Below are 18,249 nucleotides of genomic sequence, written 5' to 3'. Positions count from 1 at the left end.
GCAATTCCCTGAAAATCCAGCGGTTAGCGTTCCACACTATCACTGTGTGAGCACAGGTTCAATTCCTGGTGGAAGAACTAAGATCCCTGAAGTCCTCACTGCACAGCACCGTCAAAAAAAAAAAAAAAAAAAGTCATTCTGGTGTCTTTGGGAGAATGTATGAAACATGTATGAAGTGAAGCAAAAGTCACTCAGTCATGTGCGACTCTTTGCAACCCCATGGACTATACAGTCCACGGAATTTTCCAGGCCAGAATACTGGAGTGGCTAGCCTTTCCCCTCTCCAGTGAAACATGTATCACTTCAGTTCAGTCGCTCAGTCGTGTCCAACTCTTTGAGACCCCATGGACTGTAGCACACCAGGCTTCTCTGTCCATCACCAACTCTGGGAGCTTATTCAGACTCACATTCATTGACTCGGTGATGCCATCCAACCATCTCATCTTCTGTCATCCCTTTCTCTTCCTGCTTTCAGTCTTTCCCAGCATCAGGGTCTTTTCCAATGAGTCAGTTCTTCATATCAGGTGGCCAAAGTATTGGAGTTTCAGCTTCAGCATCAGTCCTTCCAATGAACATTAAGGACTGATTTCCCTTAGCATTAACTGGTTGGATCTCCTTCTTGGACTCTCAAGAGTCTTCTCCAACACCACAGTTCAAAAGCATCAATTCTTCCATGCTCAGCTTTCTTTACAGTCCAACTCACATCCATACATGACTACTGGAAAAACCATAGCTTTGACTAGACAGACATTGTTGGTAAAGTAATGTCTCTGCTTTTTAATACGCTAAGTTGGTTATAACTTTTCTTCCAAGGAGCAAGCATCTTTTAATTTCATGGCTGCAGTCACCATCTGCAGTAATTTTGGAGCCCCCCAAAATAAAGTCTGTCACTGTTTCCATTGTTTCCCCATCTATTTGCCATGAAGTGATGGGACCAGATGCCATGATCTTAGTTTTCTGAATGTTGAGTTTTAAGCCAGCTTTTTCACTCTCGTCTTTCACTTTCATCAAGAGGCTTTTTAGGGTGGTATCGCCTTTATATCTGAGGTTATTGATATTTCTCCCGGCAATCTTGATTCTAGCTTGTGCTTCATCCAGCCCAACGTTTCTCATGATGTACTCTGCATATAAGTTAAATAAGCAGGGTGACAATAAACAGCCTTGACCCACTCCTTTCCAGATTTGAAACCAGTCTGTTGTTCCATGTACAGTTCTACCTGTTGCTTCTTGACCTGCTACAGATTTCTCAGGGGGCCGGTCAGGTGGTCTGGTATTCCCATCTCTTGCAGAATTTTCCAGTTTGTGATTCACACAGTCAAAGGCTTTGGCGTAATCAATAAAGCAGAAGTAAATGTTTTTCTGGAACTCTTCCTTTTCCGATGATCCAACAGATGTTGACAATTTGATCTCTGGTTCCTGTATAATTCGAGTTAAAAATACTTAGGTCACATTCTCCGCGGCTTCTTGCGTAAGGGGAAACTGTCCATATCCAGGAGAGGGCGCTCTAGGCGCCGGGTCGACAGACAGCGCTCTGGTTCTTTTAGAGAAGTCTGTCGCTTCCGGCAGAGGCTGCGTCGCCCGGCGCCTTCCTCTCTATCCGCCCGTCTCTGTGGTAGCCGGGTCCAGGCCCCGCCCCCAACTGGGGCCCCGCCCCTCTTCGGCAGGCAGCGCGCTCTTCGGACTCGACCCGGAGCTGACCCGGGGGCTGCCCGGCTCCCGCGTCGGTCAGATTCCTGTTCATGGCGATCCCGGGGTCCGCACCCCGGCCTGGCGGCAGGTTAGCAGGGCGGCTGGGGAAGAGGGCCGGGCCTTGGGACGCCTTACTCGGGGCTGTTTGAGGAAAAGGTACAGCTACTTTCCAGCTGCATAACATGCTGTGATTTTTAAAAAACTTTTTATTCAACATTGTGTTTTTGAGATCATGCATGCTATAGTAATCTACTTTTCACTTCTGAGTGCTGGGTGGTGCTTCGGTCTTGAGACCGCAGTTTACTTATACATTCTCCTAGTGATGGACACTTAGATTGCTTAGATTTTTCTTTGGATTGTTCACCCCAGGGTAGGATGCTTGGTCACACTTAATCCTGGTAAATTTGTTCTCCGGAGTGACCACACCCAGTGTCCCAACACCACTGCCTAAAGGTTCCTGTTTCCCCTCAGCCATCGACCCCCACCCATCCAGGGTTTGGTATTGTTTGGGTTTTCTAATGTGTATCAACTTAATCAGTGTAAGGCGGTATTCCATTGTGTTAGCTTTCCTCTTTTAAGTATTTGCATTTCCCCTTTTTTTCATGTCCCTTTCCCACTTTTCTGTGGATTTCCTGTCTTCCTGACACAGGAATTTCTTCTATGCGTAGATTTTATTACCTTGTTTATTTTCCAGTCTGCAAATTTTATTATCTTATTTTCCGCTCTCCAAGTCTTTGAATCTATGGCACAATGTTGAACAAAAATACTTAATTCTAAGTTAAAGTTGTGAGTTTTCCTGCTTTTTAGTTTTTGATTTGGAGGTCTTATTTGAGAATGGATGTAGCGGGTTTCCTTGTCTTGTGGCTAAAATTTCTTTGTTAATTTAGCTATAGGTTTTTGGTAAATAACCTTTCATAGTGAAAGTGAAAGTGAAGTCTCTCAGTCGTGTCCAGCTCTTTGGGACTCCATGGCCTGTAGCCTACCAGGCTTCTCCATCCATGGGATTTTCCAGGCAAGAATACTGCAGTGGGTTACCATGAACCCGGGTCTCCCGCATTGTAGGCAGACGCTTTACCGTTTGAGCCACCAGGGAAGTCCTAACCTTTCATAGCATTTGTCAGCTTAAAGAAATTCCTTTTTAATCCCCTGGTCTGTTCCCAGCCTACCTACTTCAGCATTTGTAAAACATTCTGTGTGGCCTCAGCCCCAACCTACAACAGGTGTAGATAAGTTTAGTCGCTGCTCTCTAAGCCTCCGTTGTCCTCTTAGGTTTCTCTCTGCTTCTCTTCTTCAGACCCAGGTTAGATTTGCAATTTCTCCAGCGGTTCCTGCAGATACAGAAGGTTTTGTTTCCCTCTTGGTCATCACAGAATGCCTTGATGTTCCTGACCCTTTTGTGTGTGGCCCTACTGGGTGAGTGAATGAGCCCAAGCTCGTGGGGTCCTTTTCCTTCTGCGGGGTGTTGATTACACAAAGATACAAGAAGAAGCCTTCCTCTGACTTTTCTCCCCCCTTGTTACTGATTCCTGACTCCTCCCCCTCCCGCCAGAACAACTGGTGATCTACCGGGTTGGCTTGATCCCCAGTCAATACTTTGGAGTCCTAGGAAACAAAGACTTAAATGGATTTAAGACGCTGACGTTCCTGTCTGTTGTGCTCATCGTCCTCAACTCCGTGGTAAGGTCTTCTCCCCACATCTCTCTTCTCCTCCAGCCTAGTATGATGTCTGTCCAGTGCCCGGTGGGACTTAGCCATCAGGAAGCAGAAACCAAGCTGTGTGTGTGTGTTCCCTCCCTCTTCTGGGAAGGTGGGGTCAGAACTCTAGGCAGGGCACTGATCTTGCCCTTTGGCCCACGTGAGACCAATGCCGAAATTGTTTCAAGCTCTTGGGGCTCGGCCACAGGGTTCTGGTTTAATTCAGCATTTAACAGAAAAGATCATTGTCGCTTCTGTTCCCAGAAGTCTTGCCTCAGGGAGCTCAGACCCCCTGAAAACCGGGCCCAGCAGCCAGAGCCGCTGCTGTCCTCACGCACTGAGGCTGTGACTGAGCCTGGCACTTGTCACATCTCCCAGCCTTTCCACCTGCTGCTTCCTCACAGAACGGCCTCCTCTCCCCATCCCTCATTCACTTGCTTAATGCCTGCTGACTTTTCAGGATTCCTCTGCCATCACCTCCTTCAGAACATCCTCAACTTTTCTTTCCTGTTTCCTCCACCCAACTCCACCCCTTTGAATTACTAATCTTTTTTTTTTTTTTTTTTTTTGCTGCACCATGAGGCATGTGAGATCTTAGTTCCCTGACCAGGGATCGAACCTGGGGACCCCTGCTTTGGAAGCTTAGAGTCTTAGCCATTGGCCCACCAGGGAAGTCCTGTTAATCCTTTTGAGTTTACCTCTGCTCTAACACCCCTTCCACCCTTGGGACTGTTTTTTCACTAGACTGTGAACTCACTGTTACCTCCCTCGTGCTTAGCATACAGAGGCTCTGTAAATGATGAGAGTCAGGGTTCTGCTAGGACTCAAGCCTAATGCTGTCAGGCTTCACTACCTGTTTTCTTGGGGAAGGCACTTCTCATCACACTTTGGCACTTCTGTTGGGTCTTCTGTCAGTAAGCACCTATGTATATAGAACCCTGTTCCAGGTTTGGGGGGACAGAAAAATAAGAACATAAATGGAAGAGAAAATACTGTCCCCAATCTCCAGAAGCGCGTGGGGGCTGGTCCTTGGCGAAGGATTGAACACATGAGTGAATGAGGAAGGGAGGAATCCCATGACTTGAGGCTTTAACAGGCCCTAGTGCTGAGTGGACAGCCTTTGGGCTGGGACTGGTCGGCAGAGGCTTTCTGCCAGCCTGAGCTGGAAGCTGACGCTTGCAGGAAGAATTATACATCTCTCCCTTCCCCTTGTCTCCCCCACTGCTCAGCTCAAGAGCTTTGACCAGTTCACCTGCAACCTGCTGTATGTGAGCTGGAGGAAGGACCTCACGGAGCACCTCCACCGCCTCTACTTCCGCGGCCGCGTGTACTACACCCTCAACGTGCTGCGTGATGACGTCGATAACCCGTAGGCGCCCCCTGTCAGTCTTGGCCATCCTCTATGGGGTTCATCCATCTGGGCTGACTCAGCCCAGGAGAGGCCCTGCTGGGACCCCCATGAGGTCATCTGCAGTTATCTGCAAATGTCATTGCCCGGAGCCAAAGGGGGCGGGTGCTCTGCACACCTGAGGACGGGAAGGTGAAAGAAGAGGCCAAGAGCAGCTCCCTTTTGTCGATTTCATATCCTGGGCCTCCAAACAAGGCACCCTCTGAAGACCGAGATAAAAGTCCTTGCTAGAAAAAAGCAAGAAAACCGACGCTCTGATTTTTACCAGTAAAAAATTGCTGCTGTCTAGGACTCAGTCTGGGATGCCAGTCCCCATTCTATCACCTCTCTTAGGTTCACTGAGTCCCAGGTTCCCTTACAGGTGAGGGAACTGAGGCCCAGAGAATGCAAGGGATTTGCCCAAGCTCACGCCTCTCTGGGAGTTTGGAGTCATTGTGGCCTTGGTGTTGGGATGAGACATATGGAGTCTCTCTTCACACTCATTTCCTCTGCACTCACCACCCTTCCAAGCTCTTCGTTGCTTGAGGTAACCTTTCCTCAGCTTATGCAGAGCTTTGCAGCAAAGGCTCTTGGAAGGCCCTGATGCTTCTTCTTTATTTATTTATTTATTTATTTGACTCCATGGGGTCTTAGTTGAGGCATGTGAGCTTAGTCACCCTGTGGTATGTGGGATTTCAGTTCCCTGACTGCAGATGGAACCAGAGAAACTGGTGGATTCTCAACCACTGGAGCACCAGAGAAGTCCCACCGTGATGTTTCTTGACTTTCTCTTCTAGGCATCTTCTCCATGGCTGAACCCATACAGAGCTTCCACAGCCACATAGCTAAAATGGGGGCGGGCTCCGGCTCATGAGGGAGAGGTTGGGAGGAGTGAGATAAGCCGGATAGCTTTCCTGATCATCCAGAAACTCGGGTCACCCACCCTCAAGTTCTTCTTTGGCTCTGCTCGGAGCCAGCTCAGGCCACTCGGGTGCTGGACCTTTCAGTTGCCATTTTTTTTCTGAGAGGTAGACTGAAGTGCCTTAAGAAGCCACTTTCCACAACCCTGTTTGAAGATCCTAAGGGTCTCATTGCGTTTAGGAGACCAGCCCTTGTCTGGGTCCCTCTTCCCACGGAGTCGTTGCAAGGCAAGGTCAGAATAAGAGGTAACCTGGAACTGCCTTAGCTCTCACCCTAGAGCCCAGCTCCCTGGGTCCAGTCACTGTGTGTCATTGGCTCCAGGGACCAGCGTATCAGCCAGGACGTGGAGCGGTTCTGTCGGCAACTCAGCAGCATGGCCAGCAAGCTGATCATCTCTCCCTTCACCCTCGTCTACTACACCTACCAGTGCTTCCGGAGGTGAAGCCTCTCCTCTTGCTGGCATGCCCCCCGGCCTCCCCTGCTTGCTGGTTCCCCCGAGTCCAGCACTCACATGCCAGAGGGGAGTCTGCTCTCTCGGGTCAGGGTCTAGAGACGTCTTCCCTCCTTCGCACCTGCACCCCAGGAAGTCTACTCATCTTGTGTGTTCGGACCCTGGCCCTCCCTTTGGCCCTGTAATGTGTCACTGTCCAGTTATTCGGTGCCCCCACGTAGGAGCAGAGGACCCATGGGGCTCTGAGATGGGACGGGATGCCCAGAACTGGGGCAGGAGTCCGGGCCAAGTCCTGCGGGTGTATTTCCGTCTCCACACCCTCCCTCTCTCCGCCTTTCAGCACCAGCTGGCTCGGGCCTGTGAGCATCTTCGGGTATTTCATCCTGGGAACCGTGGTGAACAGAGTGTTGATGAGTCCCATTGTGGCAAAGCTGGTGCAGCAGGAGAAGCTGGAGGGGGATTTCAGGTATGTCTCCCTTGCTCGGGGCTTTCTGGGCTGAGCATAAGGCATAAGGAATGGGATCTGGAAAAAGGCTGCCTGAATTTAAATCCCAGTTATGCCAGTCACTAGCCGTGCTCTTGGGGGAGGTCTTTAACCTCTAAACTTCCATCTTCTCATCTCTAAAATGGAGATGGTACTGTCCCCAGTGGAGAGAATTATAAGGGGAATTAATGAGATGATACATGAGCAGCAGTGAGAACGATGACTGGTTGGCCCTCGTCACCATCATCCCTTGGCCTTCTCACACGCTTCTGTTCCAGACGCCCTCATTCAAGTCACCCCGTGGATCTGTGCCCTGCTATGTGCTTCCTGGCTGCCTCCTTCAGACCCGGCCCTGGGAGAAGGAGGGGCGGTGGCAGTCATGCACCTGTCCTCTCTGGAGCAAGGCGAGGGGCTACCCTGTCCACTGGGCTCCTGCCACTCCACCCAGGCCTGGGATTTCCCACCCTGTGACAGTTCAGGGAAGGGTTGGGCTGAAGCAGCCACAGTGTTGAAGGGGACCTGTGTTCCTCTTTGCCTGGAGGTCCTGTTGATCCAGGACTCTGAAAGGAGAGAGCCCAGTCCTGCCCACCGTCAGCAAACATTTACCTCTGGTCTGCCCAGGTTCAAGCACATGCAGATCCGGGTGAATGCTGAGCCTGCTGCTTTTTTCAGGTGAGTCCTGGAGATAGTTGCCCATCTGCCTCATCAGAACTGATTGGGGAGATAGATGGCAGAGAAGGCAAGGTGAATCATACCACCCTCCCACCATCACCAAGGCCAGGGGCCAGGCATCCTCACACTTGGCCGTGACCCTCTCCCCGTGTCTCACTGTCCTCGTCTGCCTCATCCTTCTGTCTGTGGCTTTGCTTCTGAAACAAGTCCTTCCTCCTCGTGGTGTAGCATGGGGCAGAATTTGTTTTAGAGTGAAATGAGTGCCTGCTTCATCCTCTTGTTGATGACTATAAGGCATTGCCTCTGCTTTTCTGTCTGTAAAAAAGTGGCTTTCCACCAGTGCCCGAAGCCCAGTGACGTCCACAGCTCATCTTGCGTCTCTGTAGCATGGGAGGGAGTGGAGCCTCTCAGATTAGAAGACTTTCTCCCCACAGACTCTGTCCCGACAGCTGTGTTGTGAAATCCCATTCCCTCCCCTGTGGCCACAGCAGGTCCCTGAACTCTGCCTCCTGTAAGGACTCTGGACTCTTGTTTGGATTGATAGTAAGGGCCCAGAGGTTTGTGTTTAAGGAATGGAAGTTTGTCCTTGGATCACATGGATCTAATAGCCCCAGGACTTTGCTCTTATGTCCATCTCTGCTGCAGTTTGTAGCTGCCACCACTTCGGGGGCACCAAGAGTTTCAGGAATCTATGAGAGGTTGAGGGGCTTCCCAGGTGATGCTAGTGGTAAAGAGCCCACCTTTCAGTGCAAGAGATGCAAGAGATGTGGGTTCGATCCCTGGGTCGGGAGGATCCCCTGGAGGAGGGCACGGCAACCCACTCCAATATTCTTGCCTGGAGAATTCCGTGGGCAGGGGAGCCTGGCAGGCTACAGTCCATAGGGTCGCAAAGAGTCGGACACAACTGAAGCAACTTAGCATGCATTCAGCATGCCTGAAAGAGGTTTGTTGTGGGGAGCAGGTATAGCTGTTAGTTAGTTCAGTCTCTCAGTCATGTCCGACTCCCTGCGACCCCATGAATCGCAGCATGCCAGGCCTCCCTGTCCATCACCAACTCCCGGAGTTCACTCAAACTCATGTCCATCGAGTCGGTGATGCCATCCAGCCGTCTCATCCTTTCTCGTCCCCTTCTCCTCCTGCCCCCAATCTCTCCCAGCATCAGAGTCTTTTCCAATGAGTCAACTCTTTGCATGAGGTGGCCAAAGTACTGGAGTTTCAGCTTTAGCATCATTCCTTCCAAAGAACACCCAGGACTGATCTCCTTTAGAATGGACTGGTTGGATCTCCTTGCAGTCTAAGGGACTCTCAAGAGTCTTTTCCAACACCACAGTTCAAAAGCATCAATTCTTCGGCGCTCAGCTTTCTTCACAGACCAACTCACATCCACATGTGACTACTGGAAAAACCATAGCCTTGACTAGACGGACCTTTGTTGGCAAAGGTATAGCTGGGCCTGTGCTAAGTTGTTTCTGGATTCTGCAACCTCTGCTCATGAAGCTTTGGGCCCTGGGGCAAGCAGGTTGGTTCTTAGGGCTCTGAGTTTGTCGTCCTGTAGCCTCTCTGTGCTTAATGCTAAATCTGAAACTCCTTCTCTGTCCTCCCCTAACCTTTCTGCTTGGAGAATTTCTGCCCATCCTTGAAGCGTGAAGTCACTGTCTCCTGGGCGCCTTCCCAGACTCCCTTGGTGATCAGGCCTGTTTGCTTCCATAGTCCTGCAGACACACGGCTTATGTAACACTTTCCATATGTTCCAGGTGAAGAAGGCATGTATTTGCCTACCGGGCTGTTTTATCCACCTCTGTCTGGCTGACTAGCACCAAGCCTGCCACCTAGTGACTGCTCAGTGTATATTTGTTTAATAACAGTTTTTTATCGGGAGCCACTCATATGTCTGGCACCTTAAATTCAGAAATTTTCACATTAGCCTATTACATAGGTATTATAAGCTCCATCTCTTAGATGAGTAAACTAAGACTCAGAGGCTTAATAACCTGTCAGTGTTACCCAGCTAGTCACTGGCCAGAGCCAGAATTTGAACCAGCTCTGCCCACGCTATAGAGTTCCTGTTCTTGGCACAGGCAGTACCAGGTTGAATGAATGCAGCAATGGCTGACTGCTAGTGGCCAAAAGGGTCTGCAGGAAAGATCACTTGGGTGGGCCTGGTCCCGAAAGGGGAGTGTGAGGAGTCTGGCAGAGGCTCTCTAGACCCGGTGGACATCCTGGCCTTTCTCATCAGGGCTGGTCACGTGGAGCACATGAGGACAGACCGCAGGCTGCAGCAACTCCTTCAGACCCAGCGGGACCTGATGTCCAAGGAGCTCTGGCTGTGCAGTAGGTGCAGGGAGTCCGGAGGCAGGAACCACGGGGTGGGGATAGTCTATGGCACCCCCCACACACAAGCCCCTCCTCCCTCTCTGCACTGATCAGTTTGCCTTTGCTGTGAGTGTCCTCAGGAAAGTGAGAATCCGGGAAATCACTTGAGATGCCACTTGGCCTCCTGTTCCCCTTGGAGCACACACGCTCAATGCCTGGGCCTCTCACCCTGGGTTTCTCTTGTGTCTTCTGCAGTCGGCATCAACATGTTTGACTATCTGGGCAGCATCCTGAGCTACATCGTGATCGCAATCCCCATTTTCAGTGGCGTCTACAGAGACCTGAGCCCCACAGAGCTCAGCAGCCTAGTCAGCAAGGTGAGCCTCCCTCCTGGGAACGCCCCTCCAATCCCCGGTCACACTTGCTCCCCTGCCCTTCGGGCTTGGAGTCAAGGCCTGGGCTCTCTGCCCTCTCTCCTGCCCAGAACGCCTTCGTGTGCTTGTATCTCATCAACTGCTTCAGCCAGCTCATCGAACTCTCCACCACGCTCTCCGACGTGGCGGGCTACACACACAGGTGAGGCTGCCTCTGGCCCCGCCAGGTCCTGAGCAAGGTGTGTGCCGTTGGGAGAAGTAGCCAAGGGGAAAATAAAAGAGCAGAAAAAACCTCACCAAACACTCGTGGGCATGAGAGGAAGAAAGGAGGAAGGCCTTTACCAGGGCCCCTAGACCCTCCTCAGGCTTTCACTTCTTGCCCAGGATCGGGGAGCTTCAGGAGACCCTGCTGGACATGAACCCAAAGTCACAGGATGGGGAGTTTCTGGATGAGAGCCAGTGGGACTTGGCCAGGTAAGCCCTGGGCCGGCAGCACGGTGATGGACCATGTGGGCCACGGAACCGCCCCGGAGCCTGGCCCTTTCCCAGCTGGGCAGGAGAGTCCGGCGGAGCAAATGAAAGAAACCCGTGTCGTGTGCAGGCACATTGTAAATGTTCACCATCTGTGCTGCTGTTGCGGCATCTGTGTTCATTTACACCATCTTCCCATCCGACAGAAGCAAAGTGCACAAGCCGCCTGGGCCTGAGCTAATGAAACTCCAAATAGAATCCCTCCTCTTCCTTTCCTTCCCCTTCCTCCTACGGAGCCCTGCTGCACCCACCCCTTTCCTTGGGGCCTGTCTGTTTTTTGTCTCTGCACAGGCCCAGAGTTGTCTTCATTCATGTATCCTTGAAGGCTCTGGGATGTTTCTGACCTTTCTGGGCATCGAGGATTTGTCTCGCATCCTCACTTTTCTTGAACAGTTTACCTAACCGCTCTCAGTATCTTCATATCCATAAGGAACATGTTCATGGAACCTTTGTTTTAGGGTTGCTGTGGGGATTGGGTCCCCTAGTTCATAGGAGGTGGTTTGGATGGAGGCCGCAGAGTAAGCTTTGAAAAATGGAAACAAGCTGAATTTCAAGAACTATGCTCAACTCTCTTCTTAGGAGCTAACACCTTAACTGTTGCTTCTGTTAAGGATGAAAACTTTATGCATCTCTGAACCCAGGGACCGGGGTGGGCTACTGGGGCAGGGACTGTAGGAAACTGGAGTTGCTGTTCTGTGGGGAAGATGGGCGTCAACGGAGAGCCAGAAACTCCAGAACGGGTTAGTATGTCCATTCCCCTTCTGACCTTCAATCGCACTGTGATGCTGTGAAAACCTCTTGACATTAGAACTGGACAGATGCAGCTCTGTGCCCCTGAGGCAGTTACTTAGCCACCAGACTCAGTTTCCTTATCTGCCAAGAGGGGATAACCGCTGTGGTGCCTGGCTGGTAAGACTGATTAAGATCAGTCAAGGGCAGGACTTGGCCCAGCCTGCCACGGAGCATGTGCCCAGACCACCTCTCTCAGTTTGCCAGGGCTACCATAGGACACCCATAGCTACCCACTGGGTAGCTTAAAGAGTAGAAGTTTATTTCCTCATAGTTCTGGAGGCTGGAAGTCCAAGGTCAACGTGGCGGCAGCACTGGTTTCTCCCCAGGCCTTGCTCCTTCACTTGCAGGCGGCTGCTTTCTCACGGCGTCCTTCCATGGTGTTTTCTCTGCTGTTCACCCCCTGGTGTGTCTCTCCCTCTTAAAAGGACAGCAGTCCTGCAGGATTAGGGCTCTACCCTCACAGCCTCATTTGAATGTACTCACCTCTTAGAGCTCAGTTGGTAAAGAATCCACCTGCAATGCAGGAGACCCTGGTTCAATTCCTGGGTCAGGAAGATCCACTGGAGGAGGGATAGGCTACCCACTCCAGTATTCTTGGGCTTCCCTTGTGGCTCATCTGGTAAAGAATCCGCCTGCAATGCGGAAAACTGAGGTCTGATCCCTGGGTTGGGAAGATCCCCTGGAGAAGGGAAAGGCTACCCACTCCAGTATTCTGGCCTGGAGAATTCCACGGACTGTGTAGTCCATGGGGTCACAGAGTCGGACACGACTGAGCGACTTTCACTTTCACCTCTTTCAAGACCCTGTCTCCAAATGCAGTCACCTTCTGAGGTACAAGGGTTGGAACTTCAGCATGTGATTTCTGAGGTCACAAATGAGCCCATGGCAGCCCCTCCCCAGTCCAGAGGTGATTCACCCCTGAGGAGAAGGGGCTCCCCTACTCCCAGCAGCACTGACAGTGCTTATCTTCCCCTCATCTCCTCCCTTCTCGGACCCCAGGGGCCCGGGAGAGCCAGCAACAGAGCCAGCAGATACAGCTTTCCTCCTCGAGTGGGTCTGCATCTACGCCCCCTCCTCTCACAAACCCTTAATCAAGGACCTGAGTCTGAAGATCTCTGAGGGGCAGAGCCTGCTCATCACAGGCAACACAGGCACCGGCAAGACCTCCTTGCTCCGGGTTCTGGGCGGCCTCTGGGCAAGCGCACGGGGTGAGACCAGCCTGCCCCGTCTCTGAGCCAGCGTTGGCCTGGGGGGTTGGGATGCATATGTGTGCGTGTGGGTATGTGTGCATCTGTCTGTAAGGATCAAGCCTCTTGGAGGAGATTGAGGAGCAGTTACCTTTTGGAAGATGCCCAAACAAAGGTTTCTGTGGGCCCTGCAGGCTCAGTGCAGATGCTGGCGGACTTTGGACCCCACGGGGTGCTGTTCCTGCCCCAAAAGCCTTTCTTCACTGATGGGACCCTTCGGGAGCAGGTCAGCCCGGGGCCCACTCCTCCCACCCCATCCCCCAACATGGCCCTGGTAGGGTGACAGGTCTCAGCACTAGAGAGCTGGTACAGCAGGCAGGGCATAAATGAACCATGCCCAACACGTGAGGGCAAGGACCCCTAGGTCCAAGCCCACCTGGTAGCATCAACCACAGGTGCTGGCCCAGTGGGGCCGGTCCTGCTGTCCCTGGCCAGGGACTGGAGGTCTGAGCCTGGGGTGAGGCAGGGGGTTGGGGTGGGCATATAAATCAGCAGTGGGAGCTGTTGGCCAGGTATGGGGAACAAGCAGGGTTCACTCTGTAGCAACTTTTAAAACAATGACAACACTACATCAGGTTGCTTTTTCTGGTCCCCACACTCCAGCAGGTCTAAATGGTAGCTGACAGACTGCTCCTGTTTCATATTCACATCTGTTGGTCAGGCCATGTACTCAGGGCAGCTTCCGGGGGCAGGCTAACCTGTGGGGGGCCATAAGCCAAATATCACATGTATTTATTGAGCCCCTTGGATTCTGGGGCCCTCCCTGCTGTCTGTAAGCCCAGCTCCTCAGCCAGAATGCTTCTTCCTCTCCTCGGGTGAAGAGGAGCCTGGTCTCTGGTGGTTCCTGTTTCCAAGCAAGGGTGGGCTGTGTGCCGTCCCACCTCTCCTTGGCGCTTACCCCAGGCCCCTGTGGTTTTATCAGGTGATATATCCCTTGAAGGAGATCTACCCAGACTCAGGTGAGCTGGGCCCCCTTGGGACATGTCCCCCATCCCACTGTTCCTTCTCTGCCTGTTGGGGGAGGCCCCCCACCAGGTTGCTGGTTTCTGGTTTGGTCCCCTCCATCACCTCCTCTGACTGGTTACTGTTTTAGGGTCTGTACCCTGACCTCATCTTGTTCTGTCTCCCCCCTGTAGAGGAGAGACACCCATGGGAGGAAAGGGATGGATCACATCCTTCCCTGGCCCTTCCCTAGTGTATTAAGTGCTGTAACCTGTCGCTCAGACCCCTGGCCCCCATTCTGGTGCCCCACCTCTGCTCGCCCCTTGTCGTGATGCACCCCATCCATTCTGGCCGCCCAGAGTCACTGACTTCTGTGTCTTGCAGGTTCTACTGATGATGAGAGGATCATGAGGTTCTTGGAGCTGGCAGGCCTGGTAAGTGAGGGCATGGACCCTGAGGTCCAAGCCCACCTGGTAGCACTGACCACACAGGTGCCAGCCCAGCGGGGCCAGCCCTGCTGTCCTGGCCAGGGTCTGGAGGTCTGAGCCTGGGGCAAGGGAGGGGAGTACGGGTGGGCATATAAATCAGCAGTGGGAGCTGTTGGCCAGTTATGGGGAACAAGCAGCGTTCACTCTGTAGCAACTTTTAAAACAATGACAACACCATGTCAGGTTGCTTTTTCTGGTCCCCACACTCCAGCAAGTCTAAACAGTAGCTGATGGACTGCTCCTCTCTGCTTGGGGCAGACTGCTCGCCCAGCCCCCGCTTGCTACGCTGCTGGGGGTAGATGTATGTGTTGGGACTGAGGCGGTCCTCAGGATGGGAGGAGGCAGGGATGGGCCCTTCCATTTGACCCATCGTTTTCTCTGGTGTGTTACAGTCCAGCTTGGTTGCAAGGACAAAGGGTCTGGACCAGCAGGTCGATTGGAACTGGTAAGGAGGAGGTTGGGGTGCTCCAGAGACAGCTCCCCCAAAGACAGTAGCTCCCAGGGGTCCTGGCAAGGGATGAACTGACTCCTGACCCCAAATCCCAGGGCGTTGCTGGCCCAGTAGGGGCCTGGTTCATGTCTTTGCATACAGAGTTTTGGCCTTGTCTCTTGTGGGCAGTGTGGCTCTGGTGGGAAAGTTGTGGGGGTGGTGCTGGGACAGTCTGTCTACAGTGAGAGCCTCTTCCTGCCCAGACCATTCTGTGCAGAAGCCAAGCTATATGTTCCTTCCTCCAGCTGGCCTCTCCACTTCCCTTTCTGCAGGTACGATGTCCTGTCCCCGGGGGAGATGCAGAGGCTCTCCTTTGCCCGGCTCTTCTACCTGCAGCCAAAGTACGCAGGTGAGGTTCGCCCTGTAGGTGTGTGTGCCATCCAGGTACCGTGTGCGCTCACAGGTGTAGCAGCGTGTTGTTCAAGTGCACCTGGAGAGTCATGGGTATGGGTAGGAGAGCACACCTGTGCCTGGCCAGGTGTCTCTGTCCCTGCCGAGGGGGACAACAGAACTCTTCCCATGAGGCGGCAGTGCTTGCAATCCTCAGGTATATATATATAAAACCACTCAGTCGTGTCTGACTCTTTGTGACCCTTTGGACTGTAGCCCACCAGGCTCCTCTGTCCATGGGATTCTCCAGGCAAGAATACTGGAGTGAGTTGCCATTTCCTCCTCCCAGGGGATCTTCCCATTCAGAGATCAAACCCGAGTCTCCTGCATCACAGGCAGATTCTTCACCACTGAGCCATCTGGGAAGCCCCCGTATATTAAACTACCAAGTGTTAGGCTTTCAGCCAGTGTGGCAGCTGGAGGCAACCTTGAGAGGGCTTCTGATTTTGGTCCTCAGATTCTGCCATCTCCCCAGCTGTACCTGGCAGAGGGATGGCAGGTATGAACTTTTCTAGGAACTGACATCCTCGAGGGAACTAGGATTCCTCGGATTGAGAGGTCCAAGGCAGTGGCTGGTATTCATCTATAGGAAGCTGAAGGATTTTGTCCCGCTGCTGCCAGTGGCTTCCCACATGAAGCCTCACCCTCTGTTCCTTTGGCCCATGGTCTCCCCAAGGCAGGGCTCCTGGAAGGCAGAGCAGTTTTCAGCCTCTGATCAGGCCCCAGCCAGAGGTGGGCATGGGCTGGAGGAGCCGCAGAGGTGGGTGGACCGCAGGCCCCCACATCCTCCTGCTGGGTTCTGTCCCCAGTGCTTGATGAAGCCACCAGTGCCCTGACTGAGGAGGTGGAGAGCGAGCTGTACCGCATCGGCCAGCAGCTGGGCATGACGTTCATCAGCGTGGGCCACCGACGCAGCCTCGAGAAGGTACCCGTGCCCGCAGGATGGCCTGAGGACCAGGGAGAACCCCAAGGCTGGGCCTGACAGGGGGCCCACGGAATGGGGAGTGGGGATGGCAGAGTGGGCAGGGGGTCGATTACAGCCAGGGCAGCCTGATTGCCGTGCGGTGGTGATGGTCTCTTGTAGTTTCACTCCTTGGTTCTGAGACTCTGTGGAGACGGAAGGTGGGAGCTGACCAGGATCAAAGTGGAATGAAGCCAAGGCTGGGCACCAGAAGGAGAGCCAAGCTCAGGAGTTCGGGTCCCCAGGAGACACCAGGAGGGCTGGCGGACAAGGAAGGAGCCCCAGGTTTGCCTCGCAGTGTGGGGAACGCCAGCGGCAGTGGGCTCAGCCCACGTGTGAGCCTCCACACCCCTCATCCTGCCGGCATGCCTCCGGCTACCTCAGCCACCGCTTTGTACACTTGAAATGCTGATCACTTACGTATAACCTCAGATCATGTTTTCTAAAGAAAACGTGGAAGTGTGGGATCTATAAGAGATGAACGGTCGGGGCTTCCCCTGGTGGCTCAGTGGTAAAGAGTCCGCCTGCCAGTGCAGGAGACATGGGTACAATCCCTGATCTGGGAAGATCCCACATGCCGTGGAACAGCTGAGTCTGTGCACCACAGCCATTGAACCTGTGCTCTAGAGCCCGTGCTCCACAACAGGAGAAGCCAGTGCAATGAGAAGCCCGTGCACGACAGCTAGAGAGTAGCCCCTGATCACAACCAGAGAAAACCCGCATACAACAGTAAAGGCCCAGCACAGCCAAAAATAAAAAATGAATGAATGAATAAATAAAAATTGAAAAACAGAGATGAAGGGTCGAAATGGAAGAGTGTCTTGGACTTGGGAGTCAAGAGAGCCAGCAGTCTTTTAGATCACTTCAGTTTTGCCATAGGAGACTTTCCAGCTATATAAATTTTATAACTTTTTAAAAGATAAACCTTTTTTTCAGCTTGCAGCTTTCCCATTTTCTCTTTCTTCATCATAAGATGATCTTTTTTTTCTTTTTTGTGGCCACACAGTACAGCGTGTGGGATGCAGGATCCATGTGGGATGCAGGATCTTTGTTCCCCATCCAGGGATCAAACCCATGTCCCCTGCAGTAGACGTGCCGGGTCTTAACCTAACTGGACCACCGAGAGGTCCCTAAGATGATCTTTTTAGTTGACTCTCCAGACTTGTCTTTGAGACCCTGGAGGGCCAGAGCAGGACTCTCCATTGTGCTGAGCCTTCTGCCCCTAGTCGTTCACTGGCATCTCCCCAGTTGCCAGTTGTCCCTTAGCCACTAACCTCAAGGGCCCTTCTGCTGTTCTAATCTCAACCCAGATGAAAATAAATTTCTAATATTTTTAAGTTAATTCATTTCCTTAAGTGCATTTTTAAAGGAAAGTTTACACTTGATATAAATAGAAAGTAACTAAAAATTAATACAAATGGTGTTACGAAATGACAGCCCAATACTGTGCCTACACATGAGACTTGGTATCTGTACACAGGGAGGTTAAGGGATGTTACCGTGGAGTCAGACACCCTGGCACCCAACTGAGACTCTTCCCCTTAATAGATGTGGGGAAATGGAATAAGAACCGCAAGGCTATAAGGGATGATTTCCTTTGTATAAGACGAGGTTATTTCATGCCTGTTGATATCACTGGAAATGATCCCAGACGTGGGGAAGCGCTGCCCCGGGTGAAAAGTCATCCCCCCGCCCCCACCCCATGGCTTAGCTGGCACAGAGGCCTGGAGCCTATTCTCAGCTCCACCCCTTGAGGGCACTAAAGCAGTGTGTCCAGGTGCTGAGGGGCTGAGAACTCTGGGGTGGGCACCTGGAGTGCCCAGTCCCCAGTGAAGCCTCTGTAGGAACCTGCAGGATGTCAGTGCTGAGAAGGCCCATGGCAGCCCTTCTCTCAGGGCTGAAAGGGACCATCAAGGTCAGCGTCTGCTTCAGGAACCTTCCCAGACTTGACTTTCCCAAACCATATCCTGCCGTGCTCTTCTGGCCTCTGTTTAGACGCCGCTAGCCTTGGGGGACGTCCATCCTCAGACCCCGCCAACTGAGGAGAGCTCTCCCCTAGGCCAAGGGGAAGCCTGTCTCCCTCAGGAGTGCCCTGACTCCCACCCCTTGGGCATGTTTTAAATTGTGGGGTTTGGGTGTGGGAGGACTCCCTCTCTGGTTTAATTTCTGGACTTTTCTCAATATAGCAGGAGCTCCCCTCGGCCTTTCTGTGACAGCCTTGCCTCACTGATTTACTTCGTCCTCATAAGCTCCAACTCCTAAGTGTTTTTCACAAGTGCTGCTGCTAGCAGATTATTATAGAGACCAAGTTTGTTCCTCTGCCTCAAACATGTTTCCCGCGCTGTTTCTGTTCTGAATACTGAAGTACCCAGTGTTCTCCCTTGCAGAAACTCTGCCAAGAGAAAGCTGTTCTTAGGGGCAA

The 18,249-nt window shown here is 52.4% G+C and overlaps 1 protein-coding gene across 2 annotated transcripts; it reads left to right on the top strand.

Annotated features, from left to right (window-relative positions):
• The first annotated feature begins 1,739 nt into the window (after positions 1-1,739).
• Positions 1,740-16,145, top strand: ABCD4 (ATP binding cassette subfamily D member 4). 2 transcript variants are annotated; one of them, XM_052646373.1, is made up of 19 exons: positions 1,740-1,777; positions 2,984-3,102; positions 3,239-3,366; positions 4,614-4,753; positions 6,014-6,130; positions 6,484-6,609; positions 7,249-7,299; positions 9,536-9,630; positions 9,868-9,989; positions 10,097-10,188; positions 10,371-10,460; positions 12,309-12,517; positions 12,691-12,782; positions 13,479-13,515; positions 13,883-13,932; positions 14,379-14,431; positions 14,749-14,825; positions 15,676-15,791; positions 15,951-16,145. In XM_052646373.1, exons 1-19 carry the CDS (start codon positions 1,740-1,742, stop codon positions 16,017-16,019), a joined length of 1,821 nt encoding a protein of 606 aa, XP_052502333.1. In that variant the 3' UTR covers positions 16,020-16,145. The 2 variants fall into 2 exon arrangements, with proteins under 2 accessions (XP_052502333.1, XP_052502334.1); XM_052646374.1 differs by lacking the exons at positions 1,740-1,777; positions 15,951-16,145 and having other exon boundaries at positions 2,996-3,102; positions 14,749-14,817; positions 15,676-15,722.
• Positions 16,146-18,249: the final 2,104 nt, after the last annotated feature.

The sequence above is a fragment of the Budorcas taxicolor genome, chromosome 10 (genome assembly GCF_023091745.1).
Source record: "Budorcas taxicolor isolate Tak-1 chromosome 10, Takin1.1, whole genome shotgun sequence".
NCBI classification, from domain to species: domain Eukaryota; kingdom Metazoa; phylum Chordata; class Mammalia; order Artiodactyla; family Bovidae; genus Budorcas; species Budorcas taxicolor.
Note: the sequence above shows the minus strand (reverse complement) of the source record. Positions and strands in the feature narration are given on the sequence as shown.